This window comes from Lactuca sativa, chromosome 1, assembly GCF_002870075.4.
Source record: "Lactuca sativa cultivar Salinas chromosome 1, Lsat_Salinas_v11, whole genome shotgun sequence".
Lineage (NCBI taxonomy): Eukaryota > Viridiplantae > Streptophyta > Magnoliopsida > Asterales > Asteraceae > Lactuca > Lactuca sativa.
The window spans coordinates 31,410,726-31,429,346 of NC_056623.2; the positions used below are offsets into that span (position 1 = coordinate 31,410,726).

General features: G+C 32.9%; 3 protein-coding genes across 3 annotated transcripts; 2 read left to right on the forward strand and 1 right to left on the reverse strand.

Annotated features, from left to right (window-relative positions):
- The first annotated feature begins 1,538 nt into the window (after window positions 1-1,538).
- Window positions 1,539-3,570, forward strand: LOC111913589 (immune-associated nucleotide-binding protein 9-like). The gene is given in 7 exon segments (XM_023909317.1): window positions 1,539-1,755; window positions 1,881-2,119; window positions 2,121-2,162; window positions 2,241-2,405; window positions 2,730-2,858; window positions 2,988-3,116; window positions 3,274-3,570. Coding segments are annotated over 7 exon segments (1,218 nt in total).
- Window positions 3,571-4,143: 573 nt separating this feature from the next.
- LOC111913486 (uncharacterized) lies at window positions 4,144-6,966 on the reverse strand. Its single transcript, XM_023909188.3, has 11 exons — window positions 6,526-6,966; window positions 6,182-6,356; window positions 5,930-6,088; window positions 5,761-5,854; window positions 5,561-5,631; window positions 5,347-5,398; window positions 5,171-5,219; window positions 4,967-5,104; window positions 4,755-4,874; window positions 4,509-4,670; window positions 4,144-4,378 (listed from the first exon to the last, which is right to left on the reverse strand). Exons 1-11 carry the CDS (start codon window positions 6,834-6,836, stop codon window positions 4,372-4,374), a joined length of 1,338 nt encoding a protein of 445 aa, XP_023764956.1. The 5' UTR covers window positions 6,837-6,966; the 3' UTR covers window positions 4,144-4,371.
- Window positions 6,967-14,112: 7,146 nt separating this feature from the next.
- Window positions 14,113-17,838, forward strand: LOC111913438 (purple acid phosphatase 2). The gene is made up of 8 exons (XM_023909140.2): window positions 14,113-14,317; window positions 14,515-14,715; window positions 15,335-15,446; window positions 15,544-15,773; window positions 16,239-16,377; window positions 16,534-16,754; window positions 17,326-17,447; window positions 17,576-17,838. Exons 1-8 carry the CDS (start codon window positions 14,132-14,134, stop codon window positions 17,769-17,771), a joined length of 1,407 nt encoding a protein of 468 aa, XP_023764908.1. The 5' UTR covers window positions 14,113-14,131; the 3' UTR covers window positions 17,772-17,838.
- Window positions 17,839-18,621: the final 783 nt, after the last annotated feature.

Here is an 18,621-nt window from a genome sequence, read left to right on the forward strand (position 1 = left end):
TCTTTATGCCTCTGTCGGTGCTTCATCTCTTCAGTGCGCTTCACCCTTTTAATACTTGGTAATTCTTTGCATACTTATCCATTGTTTTAGCGAGGTAATATAGATGAACAGAAAAAAAGTAGGGAAGCAAAACACAGTACCCAATGCAATCTAGATACCTATTGATATAATTAAAAACAACATAATAAAAACAGTGAAACCGATTTAATACTAAAGGCTGTGATAATTTAATGTCAATGTTTTGTTATTTAATTTATACTATATCACAATGATTTCTATTATGATGTTATTGTTATTAATATATAAGAAATCAATTGTTAGGTTTGTTAATTAGAGGCGATAAGAAAGTAATTTGTGAATTTTTTTGTTAGTGGCTGATCACATTAAATCCATGGTATATGTTTAGCTGAAATATAGAGTGGATAAACAGACGATAAATTGGGTTGATTGGAGTATTTCTTCATTTCTATATTTGTAATTGTACTCAATTTAACTTCTCTTGTACTGTTTCTTTGCCCCTCAGTTGGCTAGTTTCTTACTAGTCTCGGGCTTTTTTTTTTATATATTATATTTGCCGTTTAAAAAAAAAAATCGTTTTGATTATGAACAAGTGACCCGCAACTATCTTTCGTACTATATGTTTTATTTTTGTATATCTTTTAATTATTTATAATTATTACTTGTGTTATTCTTTTAATATAATCTATAATTATTACTTGTGCTATTCTTTTGTTGTTAAGGATAAACAATATTAGCGTCAAATTATTTCAAATAGGTCGTTAGTTGCTAAAATGTGATCTCAAGCTTTTTTTTTTTCTACACATTTTTTAGATCAACTATTAATTATATATTATATATATAACATGTTCAAAAATTGTCGAATTAAAAATAAGGGTTCATGATATTAATGGTTAATATAAATTTGTTTATATGGTTTTGTTTTGAAAATTTGATTACGGCCCCCTAACTTTTTTGTCTGAGTTCCGCCCCTGCTTTCAAGTATTTGTTTTGTACTTTTTGCATGATTAATTCTAGCGCTTTGAATTGCCTTCAAAATGTTGAGCGCTTTAATGATCTTTTTTGCAATCAAATCACAATACTATTGACTATTGTTGCTCTAGGCTTGTACATCAACCTTGTTCACATTGTTAGTATATGGCAAACAATTGTAATTTTAACAGTTATATAGGCATGCGTCTGTATTCTATTTCAGTAGAGAAAGGGATTGAGGAAGAGTACACATGACACTTTCTCGATTCTAGTTGTAATGTACATATTTTTTAAGCTTAATGCAATATATGATCGGGAATCATGCTATTAATTGTAGGCAAATGTAAATTAAGTTATGTATTTGGTCATTTCTCTCTCACCAAGTACACGCTTATGGAACAATTGGTACTAGTTTGTTGTGTTGTGCATCTGATATACGTGTAAAAGACAATTTATCTTATGGTGGCATTGATATACACTTTTCTCATCACAATCATGCCATTTAAACTGATTTGGAAATTGTTTATGATAGATATTCAATTTGTATGATGGGGGGATATCCGTTTGAAGAAGATTGTGAGTTTATATGGCCTCACACTCTTGTTTTGGTTGGAAAGACTGGAAATGGGAAAAGTGCTACTGGGAATAGCATCCTTGGAATGCAGATGTTCAAATCAAAGCGCAATTCATCTGCTGTAACAACTACTTCTGAATCGAAAACAATTGCATTGGAAGATGGCCAAACTCTTAATGTGATTGACACTCCTGGTATATACATTGACTAAGCCACTTAATTATGACAAGTCTAGTATTAATTTGCAACTACTTTGATATTCTATTTAGTGTTATATTGTTTGTTTATATATAGACTGTTAACACTGACACTCTGGCTGGATTGTTCAACTCTTCTCTTGATATTGATTTTGTTGGGAAGGAGATTCTCAAGTGCATCAGTATGGCTAGGGATGGTATTGATGCCTTTCTTGTTGTCATCTCAGTTTGTTGTCTCTTTGTAGAAGATGAAAAAGCTGCTATAAGTCGATTGCTCACTTTGTTTGGAACAAAATTTTACGATTACATGATAATAGTTTTCACTGGTGGAGATGAACTTGAAGATGATGATGAAAGCTTAATTAGAAGAGTTTTTACGAGACTCTCCCAAAGCATTACAGGTCACATAGCCCAACAAATTTTATTGCATAAATTCCTATGTTTGTCTTTGCTTAATCAACAATTGTTTATTATTTCAGAAAACCCTTAACTTGTGTGGGAATCGGTGTGTTCTCTTTGACAACAAGACAAAAGATCCAACTAAGAAATCAAATCAAGTGCAAAAGCTTCTTTCTCTTGTAAACACGGTTTCAAAAAATAATGGAGGAAAGCCATATACCAACGAGATGTTTACTGAACTGAAGGTGAAACTTTATTGTTATTAATTTATTGCAAATCTACACTTGACCTGTAATTATGACACCACGTTGCAGTCATCACACCAATAATATTTGTTTTACAGAAGTGTACCCAGGAACGTGATGAGCAGCAGATATCAATGTTCGCGAATATATGAAATGGTATTCTAACACAGTGCATTATTTCAAATTTTAATAGATTTACATATGTATCTATCAAATGACATTTGCTAAATATCATAGCATGTTTTGAAATGTTTGTGGTAGGATTCAAAATAGTCATGCCTACTTTGTAAAAAAAGATTAAGCATATATGTTGCTGGTCGACAGGTTCAGTCAAAGCTGAAGGAGACAGCTATGAGGCATGAACAAGTAATGGCAGAAGAGCAGACTGCTCGATTGAAGGCTGTAGAGAATACTACAACTGCTCAAAAGAACTTAGAAAAAATGTTACAGAAGGTGAGCAACTTTTGACTGAAGAACGGATGTTATGATATGTTTGTGGTTAATTAGTTCAAGTAGTCCATACCTATTCTTAAAAATGAAAATGATTATGTACATGTATCTGAGAGTGTTATTGGTTGACAGGTTGACTCGGAAATCAAGGAGAAAACTTGGACGCTTGAACAACTATTGACTGAAGAACGGATTCCTCGGCTGAAGTCGGAAGAGAATGCTAAAATTGCTCAAAAGAAATCAGATGAGGAGATTCAGAAGGTCAAACTTATTATATTGTTCATTAGTTGTTATTTCAGATTTACACTTGACATATCATTACAAGACCTTGTAATATTAACAATGTTACACAATTTAAGTATGAGATACTTATTATTAAATAAGATAAGATTAGGCATGTGATGTTATTGGTTGACAGGTTGAATCAACGTTCAAAGAGACAACTTTGAAGCTTGAACAACTATATGAAAAAATGTTGACAGAAGTTCTTGATTTGACTGAAGAAGACTTGAGTGAGAAGTTTGCTAATGGTGTCTCCATGGTCACATCTCTAGCTTTAGCCATCCATCATCCAACCATGGCAGCTGCTCCTCACATGCTCATCAATGGTTACATGAATGCTTTGTCCATTGCTGTTGCAACGAATTACTCAGAGAAGAAGGAAGTGCCAGAAGTGGAGTCCGATGATGACATGGGCTTTGGTCTGTTCGATTAGATGATTGATGTTTGAGAGTTCATACTTTATGGTTTTTTACACAAGATTCTGTGTTTGTTTTGGTTTAGAAAGATTGTGTGGTGTTTATGCTTTTTCAGTAATCGTACTTACTTGAATGTTGGGTTATTTTTACCTTTTATCTTAATAACATTTTTCATTAAAAAATAATAAATAAATAAAAATACACACGACACTTGTTATTTCTCTTGAAGCTTGGTATACAACATCTACTGAACGAAGCCTCTATTTATAGTAAGAGGCTTGGTGTTAATGACATCATTGCTTCATATATGTGACAGTCCTTTCCATTTAGACGACATGCATTCAACATCAAGGGTAAGCTAAATATCATGAGCAGTTTGTAAACCAGGGGTTTCAAACATAGCTTCTTCAGTGAATAAGAATAATAACTCGTTGATAATATCTTATGTCCTTAAGAACACAATTATAAGGATTAAATTAAGTTGAGGATCATGTTACTTCAAGTGATTTGGAAGAGCAATAAACAAACATGTCAGACAGTTACTCACCTCAAGGCTCAACATCTCATTTCCACCCATTTACTAATTCATGTTGACAATTAAGAAGTATTTGTTGAAGGCATTTAGTAAAAATACAATTTTAGTTAAATATAACAATTAATTACTAAACTATGTGTGTTTAATCCAAAATTTTATCTTTCAAGTCAACTAACAAACTCATCCAAAATTTCTATATTTCAAGTCCATCCATTAACAGTAATCTTGATCTCATGATCCCCACGTCAGCTACAAAACAAACATTTCCATTTTCCAAAGATCACTAGGCCCTGAAAATTACCACAAACAGATCCAATTTTAACTTGGTAAAAGAAGCTTCTAATCATACTTTTACTTTAAAATAAGGTCATAAACTAGAAAACAACAGGGTAAGAGTTAGTTGATCATAAACAAACCTACCTTAACCTTACTGGAGTTTCTAATTCACAAGCGCTCAGTGAAGCTGCCAAAAGATGATCACGCCTCTTCTCAATGAAATTCTGCCTTAACTCTTCAAATCTCCCTTCTGTAATTGCTTCTCTAATAACCCCAAAGAAGGACAAATAGTGATGTGTATTATGTCTGCAAAAACAACAACAAAAAAAAAAGTTCAAAAAATATATTGGGAATAACAAAAGTTATAAATTGAAAGGATATGTTTTTTACATTTCAAGAAGAATATGAGCCAACATCTCATGGACATTAAGCAAATGATTGATGTATGCTTTGGTATGGTTCTGGCATGTGTAGCAGATGCACCCATCAACAATCCGTGATGCATCTTTCCTGCACCAAAATAATAAGTTATTATTAATGTTTTTCTATCATATAATAATAACTAATTACTAATAAATGATACATGTCAAGTAATAATATACCTATAAATGGTTGCTTTTAGATTTATCTTTGTGCCATCACTAGCCATAGCACTTACCCCGGGGTCGGACACATGTTTACACTTTCCATCAAGTGGGAAGACAAGCGCAAAGCCTCCAAGGGTAAGATGGTAAATATACCTGTTCAAACACTTGTATCAGCTTACAGTCAACAAAAGGTCAAAGCAGTTATTGAAACCTACTTACGTGGAGTCAAAGAGGTCAATGCCTGCAGCAATACCCTGCAATACCTCCTCTGCATTCATGGAAGAAAGATTCTTTGGTTAATAAAAGAACAAAATGTTCGCTATATTACTTTCATGCTTCATGAATAATAAAAAAAAAATTATAAGATATGTAGACAAATGTGGTAAAAATAATACCTGGAAGTCCAAGGCCACAAACATGGCGAGGCTTTTCTTTTGGTAACAAGTCCTGAAAACAACCATTACATCAATATTTCTTTCCATAATTACATAAAACTAGTATTAAAAATGCAGAGTGTTAATTAATACATTTTCCATATAATTACATTACATGGAATTCTATAAATGTAAGTGTTTCTGATAACAGATAGACTATAGTAATAGTACCTACCGTAACAGCATGCAAAAGTGTAGCCCGTTCATCAACACTATCTCCAAGCCCAAAACCGCCAATATAGAAACCTGGAATGCCACATAAAAGTGATTACTTTAATTACAATTTTCTTTTACAAAATGGAATCTATAGTTTTTATTCAATAGCTTGAGGATTTAGTTTGCTTTCTCTATAAATCACTTAAGAGCACAGCATACCGGATACGTTTCTCTTAGCTACCTCTTGAGTACAGCGTTGGCGTTCTTCAATACTGCATCCTCCAACAATGGATCCAAAAAGAGCTCCATCTGTCTACATTCCACAAATTATTACAAGAAATATTTCGCAAGGAATAATGGTGTTCATATGAAAAGTAAGATGGATTACTGATTTTAGAGAAATGCAATCATCAAGCCATTTGATAGTTCGGTCAACAGAAGCTTTATTCCTCTTTGTTGTAACTGAAGCATGTACTTCATCAGCTAAACTGACCCACAAGTCTGGTTTCATTGAAGAGATCATCTTCATGTACTCCACAGGTTTCACCTGAAAAGATACAAAGCATTATGAGTATAATGGTAATGGAATAGAAGACCAGGTATAGATGATATGAAATCAAGGGAGGTGTAAGGGAATTACCAGGAAACGCCCACATGGAGTCTCGAATGATGCTCCATTCTTATTACTACTATTACATTCTGGAAGAGATAGAATGGAATCCCTTGGAACAGCAACAAATCCATATTCATGCAAACCAAGAAGCTGATGCACTCCTCCAATAGCTGATATTGTCTTCGAATTAGGACCCTCCATACTGCAAGATAGAACAAATGACAGGGGGATGGTCAAAGAGAACAATATATTCCTATCAAATTGATTATTTAACCCCTCAATTTTACAATTTCACGATCCATGAAACACATCCAGATCCAACAGATATTAAAAACCTATTTTTGGGGAATGAAAAGTTATGGATTACTTACAAGTGCATGGGGCTAAACTGAAGGAGACGAGAATCGGGATTTGGAAGGGATGAAAGGTGGTCAGGGGATATGAAAGCAGGCAAGCCTTTGCGAGTTGTGAGGAGAAGAGCTGGTGTCTCTATCTCTATCTCTTTCGCCGGTGGTCCTCCTTGCGCAAAGCTACTGCTGGTACTGCTTAATTGGAGAAGGCCCACCCTTGCCCGCCCGCTTTTGCTCCACGCCTTCACCGCAAACTTCATCTTCTGAGTCTCGCGTATGCTCTCTTGCAGTATGCCGTCGAGGATGTGTTCTCGCCGTTCCGCCTGTGGCATCGATTTTTTAGTCTGTCGCCGCCGCCTGCAAAACTTTGTAATTTTGGCGGAAGGTTTTGGGTTTAGCAACCAAAGTCGAGGCAAAAACACATTTTTTAACGGGTTTTTTCCATAAAAAAAAAAAAAAAAAAAAAAAAAAAAAAAAACTTTTTTTTTCTTTTTAGACCTAAAAGTTTTAGTTTTTCCGAAAAAGACCCAAAGTTTACCGTAAACTTGTTATTTCGGACCCTAACAAGCCATCAACAAGTAAACTAATTGATTTTTTTTTCATAAAAGACCCCACATTTTGTATTTTTTTTGGTTTAGACCCAAAATGTGTGTGTGTGTTTTTTCAAATTTATCTCAAATATTATAGTTTTTGCTTTATCAAGTTGTCTCCATGAAATGTTATGTGCTCATTAAAAGCCGTATTTCATTGTATTTTGATGATCATTTCGATTATCTGTTGGAGTTATGTCATTTGTCTAATTTTTTTATGGTTCAAAGAATCAATAATTCGAACCCTCATCGCTATGGTCCTAAGTAACATCTATGAACTAAATTGGTACATTTCTCATTAACTAGACATATTGGGGATTAAGACTCAATAATAAAAGATTTAAAAATGCATTATTTATAGCAACTTTCTAGAAAACATTTATCGATGTAGTAGTGTCGTTGTTAATGTAATATAATTTAATTAAAAACTTCATTTTAAAATAAATTAGATGAGGTAAGAATATAAATTAAATAATAGAGAAAGTATCTTTTCAAAAACATCATGATATGATCAAAACAGGTAAATCACCTACACTCTTCGAGCGAGTGCCGACAGAAGAAAGAGAGAAGATGATGACTTAATTTTCCAAAACCTTTCTTAACAAAATTATCTACCTCTTTAATAAAAGAATCATTTATAGTCACGTGTCACTTTTCTAAACTCATTAAATGTCACATGTCATTCTCATATGACCCCTCAATCTTTATTTTCGGCTCATATTCATCATCTCAATCTCAATTTGGATACAAGTTTTATCCCGAAAAATCAGCGAACAAATTTGAATTTCATTTATATTAGTTATTCAAAAAACGTAGAATCCTAATTTCAAATTCAAACAAAGTTAGAGTGATTTAGAACTCTCTCTATTCATATCATGATGTTTCTGAAAGGGTACTATCTCTATTCTTACCTCATCTAATTTATTTTAAAATGAAGTTTTAATTATATTATATTACATTAACAATGTCACTACTTCATCGATAAATATTTTCTAGAAAGTTGTTATAAATGATGTGTTTTTAAATCTTTTATTATTGAGTCTTAATTCATGATATGTCTGTTAATGAGAAATGTACAAATCTAGTTCATAGATGTTACTTAGGAGTTAGGACCATAGCGAGGAGGGTTCGAATTCTTGATTCATCGAACCGTAAAAAATTTAGACAAATGACATAACTCCAATAGATAATCGAAATGATCATCCAAATCCAATGAAATACGGCTTTTAATGTGCACATAACATTTCATGGAGACAAGTGACAACTTGATAAAGCAAAAACAATAGTATTTGAGATTCATTTGAAAAAAAAAACATTTTAGGTCTAAATCGGAAACAAATACAAAATGTAGGGTCTTTTATGAAAAAAAAATCAGTTACTTTACATGTTGGTGACCTGGTAGGGTCCGAAATAACAAGTTTCCGGTAAACTTTGGATCTTTTTCGAAAAAACTATAGTTTTAGGTCTAAAAAGAAAAAAACCAAAATATAAGGTTTTTTATGGAAAAAAACCCTTTTTTAACTTCTATTCTTTTTGTCTTAATAAACAAACAAATAGGCCTGTGGACATTTATTATAGGTTTTTAAAAAAGTAGGTCAATCTGAATAAAATTTTAATAATTTTTTTTATATTTTTAAATATATTAACATGGTTGCAGAAAGGTGATTAGGTCCGACTTTGACCTGCATTGACCAAACCCGATTATGTCCGATTAAGCCCGATTATGTCCGATTAATTCCGACTTTGACCTGTATTGACCAAACCCGATTTTAGTGACCGATTAGCAATAAATCTCATCGGTGGAGGTCCGATTAGCAATTAATCGGCCGATTATGCCGATTTCTAATTAATACAGTTTATACTTTATATTAAGTCTGATTAATACAGTTTAAGCTTTATATTAGGATAGGATACTCGATACCATTGACCATTTGACTTTTGGCGTTTGCCCTAAATAATCTCGGTGTCTCACAAACAAAATCGAATAAGCCCTCTTTCACTTTCCCCTCTATGATGAACGACAGAACAAACTCACAAAGAATGATGGCATGGATGATTGAATCATTATCGAACGAAGTCGGCGCCTGAACGTGAACGATGAACGCACAACGCAATAGGCAATCGATTTGCTGCGATCCAACACACGAATACACGAACCCAAATCTGACATACGAACCTGCCAATTTGTGAACCCGTGTAAATAAGTGGGTTGACAAGTTATATATAGGTTTATGTTCCAAACCCGCCAACCCGAGCATGACACGATTGTTATGCCTGCAAACAAACAAATTGACCCTAATATTGTCACAATTATATTTTTTAGATAACTAAACTCAAAATCTAGGCTTTGAACACTTCTTTTATACATTTATATTCTTTTATTTATTTATATTTTTTGTAAAAACTCGAAATCAAAATGTGAGGATATTTGAGATTTCATTTTGAACTTTTAGAGAAATTGATTTATTGGCTTATGGTGGTGAAAAAAAATGGATTATCTTTTGTGGTGACAAAAAATCAATAAATCAATTAGTTATTTTTTTAAGTGTTTGTCTTAACTTATACATGTTTTAAGATATATTTGTTTTTATAATACAAAAAGTCATAAGTAGTATTAAAAAGTTAAAAGAATTTAACTTATTGAAATTTCTTTTTTGAAAGGTCGATGAAAAATTATTTTAATTTTTTTTCATATTATCAAACATTTTTTTTTAATTTATTGACTTTTTAAAATGTCGATATTGTTTTTAAATAAATAGGAAATATGTTAACATTTTTGTAACACCGTTAATATAATTAGGGATGAGCATAAGCGGGTACCCGCCTCATTTGGCAAGAACCGGAACCGGCGGTTCTCAGAAAGTTAGAATCGGAACCGGAACCGGAACCGGAACCGCTTTAGGCAGTTCTTAAATGCTTGGAACCAGTCCCGGAGGCGGTTCCGGTTTCGGGAGCGGGTAACCCAGTTACGTTCATTTTTTTTTTTATCTTTTTGTCGATAAAATTGCAATTTAGTTCGATCCAAATCAAATCAATTCGGACCAAAGACAAACAAAATCGGACCAATACAATAATATATTGTAAACCGCTCTAAGTAACACACATATTCATGTGAAATAATAATATATATATACCAGTTTCGGCGGGTACCCAACGGGTAACGGTTCCAAAAAAACGAGAATCGGAACCGGAACCGCTTAAGGCGGTTCCAGTTTCAAAACCGGCAGTTCCGAGACGGTTCCGGTTCCAAAAACGGGTACCCGATTTCAATGCTCGTCCCTAAATATAATATATTGCATAATATTGACAATTTGGTTGATTTTTAACATTTTGGTTGCATAGACCTTTTAAATAATATATGGGTCACATGTCACGCATGATGGCATGATGGACACAAAATATTATCACAGATTTTAGGTTCAAACCTCAAACATAACCATCATTATTATTATTATTATTTTACTTTGAGACATCAAATTTTATCTTCTTTATATTGTCATGAATTAATATCGAAAGCATAAATATAATATTCACTATACACCTTTTGCAAGCAAGTATCACTTAAAATAAACAAATATGAGTATATGACCTAACACGAAATACGTAAATGAAACTCAACATTTTCCGAATAAGAAAACAATATTCTCTATCGATTTAAAACTCAAAAGTCAAAGCTAACACCAACCCATGAACCCCCGAGGGTATAACTACCGTATCAAACATTATTTAAAAATTTAATATCTATTTTATATTATTTAAACCTATAAATACCAGAGGCATTTTACTTATATTTAAATACACAAAACTTCCTTTATTGTTTTGTTAAAATGAATAATTCATAATAATAAAAAAATATTATTGTTGCAATCATCTTTAATACATTAATAATTTTTTATTTAAAAAAAATCTTTACAAATAAACTCCATCAATATTTTGACTTGTATTAAACTCAGTAAACCAATCACATCTCCCACATAATAGTAAGCACCCAAACACTCCTTAGGCTATGGTGAGTGGGGATTGATAGAGTTGAGTCTACTCCGCAAACACTGCGTCATCAACTCGGCATCATGAGCGTGTACTAACTTGACAATTGCGTGAAGATAAGAGAGTACCGCTCTTCTCCCACTAGCCACTATCACTTTCTTCTTCCTCTCTTCTTTACCGCTTCCTAACAATGACAAAAGTTTTCTCCATTATGGGTAGGTTGAGATGGAGCTTAGTGAGCTTAAAACTACTCTGGTCCCCCAACCTTAAATAACATTGTAGTCTTCGATTCTATAGTCTCTAAAATTTTGTGTTTTTAATGTAAAACTAGAGGGTATGCCCTCGCGTTGCTAGGGTCGGGGATTTTTTTTTATTGTTTTATTGGTTGTTTCAGATTTTATAGTTCGTGTTTGTTTATGAAACCATTTTTTAGAATATACATAAGGGACGAAAGTTGACAAAATATAGAAACTATGGTAGTTAGATGTTGAAAAACAAAAATTAATATTAGAGAAGGGACCAAAACTGTCAAGTTGTAGAAAATATTATGGCTTACTGTAATTAATATTAGAGAATGGACTAAAATTGCCAAGTTGTAGAAAATAGACGAAACTTGACAAAATATAGAAACTATGGTGGTTAGATGTTGTAAAACGAAAATTAATATTAGAGAAGGGACCAAAACTGTCAAGTTATAGAAAATATTATGGCTTATTGTAATAACAAAATTGCAAAAATGGTCCCTGTGGTATGCATTTTTTTGGGGTTTCAGTCCAAACCTCAACTTTTTTGGATTCATGGTCCTTTTGGCCTAGTTTGTATGCAGAATTAGTCCCCCGACTTAACTTCTGTTAAGTTGTTTCTGTAACTCCCTCATGTGCCTCCCACATAAGGGTATATTTGTCTTTTCACTTCTAAGGGATCATTTTTGCACCTGAAAAAAATATATCCTCCTTTTTTAAAAAAATAATACCTATCTATTTATTTTAATACTTAAAAAATAAAAGAGGTCTCTCTCTCTCTCTCTCTCTCTCTCTCTCTCTATTTTCTTCAAGTCCATTTTCATCATCTTTAATGTCTTCATCTTTCAAGCATATCACACAAACCACCGCCATACACCACCTTTCAACCACCATCTCCAACCCTGGTTTTCAGATTTGTAATAAATATGGTTTGCAGATCGAGTAAGGAAAGAAACGGGCGAGGAGGACGATTGGAGTCTTCGGCAATGGCTGGCGATAGTGAGGAACGGTGGCGTCGATCTCCGACGAGCCCTCCTTCACTGTTCCTTTTCCCGATCCGGCATCAAAACACACATGGGAGGGAGGTAGTTGCAGTCGCCGATCAAAGGGAGTGTCACAGGTGCTCAATCGGACCGATGAAGGAAGAATAAGACCGGAAGCAACAATGGCTGCTTAAGCATTGATCTTCGAAGGAGAAGGTAGGAAGGAAGATCCAAGGGAAACAAGTAAGTTGCGACAGCAACTTCGGTGAGGAAATGTGCGAAAGGGGAAAGATGCGATGAACAAACGAAGGAGGTGGCGAGGCTGCTCCCCAGCGAGCCTCATCGTGGTTTATTTCTCATCATCGATAGCAACGATTCAGAAGGGAATCAGAGCAGCTGCAGTAACAACGATTGAGGTGGGGTGTTTGGGATTGTGCTTTTTCGACTGTAAGAGGGTTGCGGAGGTGTTGAACATCGATTTCAGTCATTGAGAGGGTTGTAGCTCCTCTTGATCTCGCCGGAAACAACCATCCAAGGGTGTGTTTTTTTGTTTGATACTCGACATGGGATTTTGGGTGATGCTTCTTCAACAATGGTGTTTGGGAAGAAGAAAAGGGAAGAGAGAAAGAGAGATAGAAAGAGAGAGAGAGAGAGAGAGAGAGAGAGAGAGAGAGACCTCTTTTATTTTTTAATTATTAAAATAAATAAATAGGTATTAATTTTTTTTTAAATGGGGATATATTTTTCAGGTGCAAAAATGGTCCCTTATAAGTGAAAAGGCAAATATACCCTCATGTGGGAGGCACATGAGGGAGTTAACAACAACAACTTAACGGAAGTTAAGTCGGGAGACTAATTCTACGTACAAACTATGTCAAAAGGACCATGAATCCAAAAAAGTCGAGGTTTTGACCGAAACCCCAAAAAAATACATACCACAGGGACCATTTTTGCAGTTTTGTCTATTGTAATTAATATTATATGGACCAAAATTGCAAAGTTGTAGAAATTATTGTAGCCAAATGGTGTAACATTAATATAAATGAGTAAAGGACCAAAATTAGCCAAATTATTGTAACCAAGTTATTGTAGCCAAATGGTTAACATCTCAAATTATTGTAGCCAAATGGTGTAACATTAAAGAATAAATAACCAAAAGTGTTAACATCTCAAACAATTGTTGTCAAAGTTTAAAAAAAGAAAACTTTACTATTAAAAAAAAGGGTCCAATAGAAAACATTATTGTTCCTAGAGGAACCCTCTATTAATCTATACATAAATATAAATGAGTAATAGTATGACTTCAAATTTAAATTGGAAGTGTACTATGCAAAATTAGTAAGTATTTTGCAACATTTGGACTCCATTTGGCCGGCAGCGGCAACCCACTAGTTGCCGAGCTCTAAAAGCACATCCAAGTGGGGGAAAAAAAAGTACATCCAAGTGAAACAAACAATTTGATTGTTTTTTGTATGTGAGTTGTTTATGTATACAAGAAAGACGATCCAAGTAAATTAAAAATTTTGAAAAATTCTTTGATTATAAAAATATAAAATGAGTTTGTTTACGTTTAATTCATATAATATATAATTTACATTTGTATCAACTTCCACTCTCATGAGTCATGCTGCTAATATTTAAGAAACACAACATAGTAAAACGAAAAATGGTATAATTCTTTTCTCATTGATATCATCGGATGTCTTACATATCAATACTTAATTTTCGGATATTCCCACATTTCACAAAATCCTATAAGTACTCCCATATATTTATGAGAGTATTCAAAATACACCATCTGGTGTGTGCTCTTTTCTTGAGAGAAATGATATCTTATAGGTGTTATTCGATTGCAATTTTATGGTTTTTAGCATTGAATAATGGAGGTTTGTTGTTGCTCTCTAATGGAGGAACTACAAGTTCTTTTATTAGAAATGAAGAAAAAAGCATAGACATGCCTTTTGATAGTGATGTCTTTCATGCCCCTTCCGGCTATAATGCACCTCAGCAGGTATTTTTGTCAACACCAGATATCGTTGAGCTATAAGCCCTATGATTTAGAAGTACTATTTTTGTTTTTTTTTCCAGCTTAATGTACTACTTTTCACACATGATATTTATGCAAAACACATAATTTTATAGAGTTTCTTTTTGTAATATAGCTTATGTTAAAATGACAAAAATTTGTGTATTTTTGTGTTTTGAAAGGTTCATATAACACAAGGTGATCATGTGGGAAAAGCTGTGATAGTGTCATGGGTAACGATGGATGAACCGGGTTCAGATACGGTTTTTTATTGGCCCCAAGATAGTACCCAAAAAAACCAAACCAAAGGCCAAATGTACACTTACAAGTACTACAACTACACTTCTGGTTACATCCATCATTGCACCCTCAAAAACTTAGAGGTACGGTTTAAAGTTTAAACCCTTCCATTAAATTCCTACTTTTTTTTTAAAAAAGTTCTAATTGAAAAAATATATAATAACCAAGAGGTTTCTAGCCTAACAAAATTCAATGTTGTCTTCACTCTTTAAGGTTGAGGGTTCAAATCATGTAAATAGATATAAGGTTTTTTTTTCAAAAAAATAAAAAGATTTTTGACCACTAAACAAGGTAAAAATGCAAAAACAAAGAAAATAGGCCAGTCTTTTGATTTAGATGGTAATAAAAATACATCCAAGTCTTAAATGGAAAATAGTAACAAATACATCTAAGTTTTATGACATCGCACACACTACGTAATTTTTCTTTTCCATTGGTTGTTTTAAGTAACTATGTTGCAAAATGGTAGTCAATATTCAATAGAATGGTCAGAAAGCGATTTCAGTTATTAAAGTTATTTCCTAAGAGTCTATATTATAAAATAAGTTATTATTTGTAATTTTTCTTAAGAAAAGGTAATTATTTTGTGATATGACATCTAACATTTTGGTGATTTTAACCTTGTATCTTATTTTATTTTATTCGTATTCTATTTATATTATTCATCCCTCGTCTTATATTAATAAAAATCTTGCATGACAGTTTAATACTAAATACTATTATGAGGTTGGCGTCGGGCACACGACAAGAACATTTTGGTTTGTGACACCTCCGGAAGTCGGTCTCGATGTGCCCTACACTTTTGGAATCATTGGTATGTTTTAGAGTTATTTTTCATTCTTTGTGAATTGTGATGTTATAACTTATGACATTGCATTGCGTGTTTAAATAAGGTGAATGACTGTTTGTAGGGGATCTTGGTCAAACATACGATTCAAATCGCACACTTACACATTATGAAATGAACCCTGTGAAAGGGGAGACGGTGTTGTATGTTGGTGATTTGTCTTATGCTGATCATTATGAGTTCCATGATAACCGAAGATGGGATACTTGGGGAAGGTTTGTCGAAAGAAGCGTAGCATATCAACCTTGGATTTGGACAGCTGGAAACCATGAGCTTGATTATAGTCCCCCCATAGTAAGTAATACTGTACAAAATAATATAAATTGTCACAATTTTAAAAACAATTGATATTTTGATCATTTTTTTAGTATTTGTTGCTTACACATAATGTTTGTGACTTCATAAAAAAAAAAAAAACTACAATTTTGTCCCTAAAAATTGTAAGGTTTTACAAAATTTTCCCTTTCGACTTTAATTAATACACCAAGGAGAAGATACGTTGCTTTATCCACCAAATTATAAGGTTTTACAAATTTTCCTTCCTTTTTTTTTCCCAAGTTGTGTCATCATTTTCTCTAATAGGTTTTCGATATTATATATCCAAATAAAATTTTGTCCCTAAAAGATACAAGGCAATCATTTCTTATATTAAACTACCACACAGGAGGTATATGACGATACACTTTGGACTTTTGAGTAATTAGATGAACCGACATAATTTGGTACTACACAACTTAAAATTTCATTGTTTCTATACAGGGTGAAAAGAAGCCATTTAAGCCTTTTCTCCATCGATATCATGTCCCCTTTGAAGCATCTGGGAGCACAGAACCCCTTTGGTACTCAATCAAGAGAGCTTCGGCATATATCATTGTATTATCTTCATATTCAGCATATGGTAAAACTTGTTAACTTCATTATTTTGGTAAAAAAATCCGACACAAGAACAAACATAATAGTAAAAAAATAATAATAAAGTGCACCATCTTAGTGACTCACAAACATAACAATATATAATTAACATAATTAAACCGGATTCATGTGGTGTATATAGGCACATACACTCCACAGTACATGTGGCTCATTGAGGAACTACCGAAGGTTAATAGAAGCGAAACTCCATGGTTGATTGTTCTTATGCATTCTCCATGGTACAATAGCAACACGTACCATTACATGGAAGGCGAAACCATGCGAGTTATGTTTGAATCATGGTTTGTTAAATACAAGGTGGATGTTGTATTTGCCGGTCATGTTCATGCATATGAACGTTCGGTAAGTTGGATACCATTTGAACATAAATTACATAGATCGTATGAGGTCCCTTCATGTTTGCCAATTAGTTGTAAGGATTTAAGAATGTGTAAGTGAGGTTTTAGGTTCAGGTTTGAGCATTACTTTCCTTAATGTAGGGACTTCCTGACTTTCTTATTATTATTTTTTTTTTATGTGACACGTAAAGGGTGATATTTACTCTTTAATGTATTTAATGGAATGGTTGAATTAGATGGAGTACATAATTAATATTCAAGGAATTAAACTCAACTAAACTTTTTTAATGAACAAATAGATGATTTTCAAAAATTAAGTTTTATTAAAAGTTGTAGACTTTAATGTATTGTAGAAAAATAATAATAAAATTGAATGAAAATAAAATAATGATGTCAATCAATTAAACTTTATAGAGCTCATTTATACATTATAGATATTTTGTGTATGAACTATCTATTTAATATAATTAGTTGAACTTAGTCCAAAATACATTAGTAAGGTGAGGTTTGCAAATCCGTAGATTAGGGATAACATTGGAATTTCTCACATTTATTTGTCAAATTATTTCACACAGGAACGCATATCCAACATTGCTTATAACATTGTGAATGGGGAATGCACTCCTGTCCACGACCAAAATGCCCCTGTGTACATCACAATCGGAGATGGAGGGAACATCGAAGGACTAGCAACCTAGTAAGAATAATTCTTTTTTCTTTTTGATCCCTTTTCTTATTTAAAAAAAAAAAAAAAAAATAGGATCCAAAAAAAAAATGACAACTGACATCAAAGATTGATTCTAATGTATTTTTTTACATCCACAGTATGATGGAGCCACAACCAAAATATTCTGCATTTAGAGAAGCTAGTTTTGGTCATGCAACATTTGAGATTAAAAATCGAACACATGCTTATTACAGTTGGCATCGCAATGTTGACGGGTATGCTGTTAAATCGGATTCCATGGTGTTTTTCAATAGACATTGGTATCCAAAGAATGAATCTATATGTCAAACTTAAAGCGAAGTGGTGGTTCCTTTTTGATTTTTCGGTACATAAACAATAAGTTTGGGTGTTTGAATTATGAATTGATATGCATATGTGACTTTGTTATAATGCTTTGATGAAATAGTTTTTTTTTTTTTAATCTCGTTCTATCTTTAATTAAAGACTTGTTTTAAATTCGAATTCGACAAAAGTTAATCTTCTTTTATGAAATTGAAAAAATAAAAATATTGATCTTGTAAGTCTTGTAACTAAAATCAGCGGTTTACTCCTAAATTGTAACATCCAAACTTTTCTTACCATTTTAAAAACAATATTTGTTTACGATCGGGTTTCAAAACATTTCAATTTGGTCCCAATTAAAGTTTTTCTCAATAGTGGGGAACATATTTCATGGAGATTACAAACCAACATGCATAACCATAAGAAAGCATAAAAATACAACTAAATATTACATTAAATGTAAATATGATGCGAGTGAAATTAAGTTATCACATTTGTCTTTAATACTAGATTACATGTATCTTAAAATAAAATAAGTAAGACTTTCGTCACGTGAGATACATAAATTTTTACATCAAACATATATACATTTCATTGCACAAACAATTTCCAAAAACATAATACAGTTCTATTTTATAATATGAAATATGATATCCATGCATGATCCAAACATACACAAGTTTCGGAAAATCTGCTTTTGTGTCCTCGTGTGAGACTCCACGTCGTTTGCTATTTAGGATGAGCGTATCAATTCTTCATGGCCTTGTTCTTCCGGCAGTCACAAACTACAAGGCATAATTAGCATCATCATGCCAATATATTGCTAATATATATAGGATATGATTCGTCAATTTTCAAACAA

Excerpts from the sequence above, each read along its gene's own strand:
- LOC111913486 (XM_023909188.3), bottom strand. The coding sequence starts at position 6,836 with ATGCCACAGGCGGAACGGCGAGAACACATCCTCGACGGCATACTGCAA. Across the intron at positions 6,089-6,181 it reads CTCCATGTGGGCGTTTCCTG|GTGAAACCTGTGGAGTACAT; the intron begins GTAATTCCCTTA and ends GTATCTTTTCAG. Across the intron at positions 5,855-5,929 it reads ATTGCATTTCTCTAAAATCA|ACAGATGGAGCTCTTTTTGG; the intron begins GTAATCCATCTT and ends TGTGGAATGTAG.
- LOC111913438 (XM_023909140.2), top strand. The coding sequence starts at position 14,132 with ATGATATCTTATAGGTGTTATTCGATTGCAATTTTATGGTTTTTAGCA. Across the intron at positions 14,716-15,334 it reads GCACCCTCAAAAACTTAGAG|TTTAATACTAAATACTATTA; the intron begins GTACGGTTTAAA and ends CTTGCATGACAG. Across the intron at positions 16,378-16,533 it reads ATCTTCATATTCAGCATATG|GCACATACACTCCACAGTAC; the intron begins GTAAAACTTGTT and ends TGGTGTATATAG.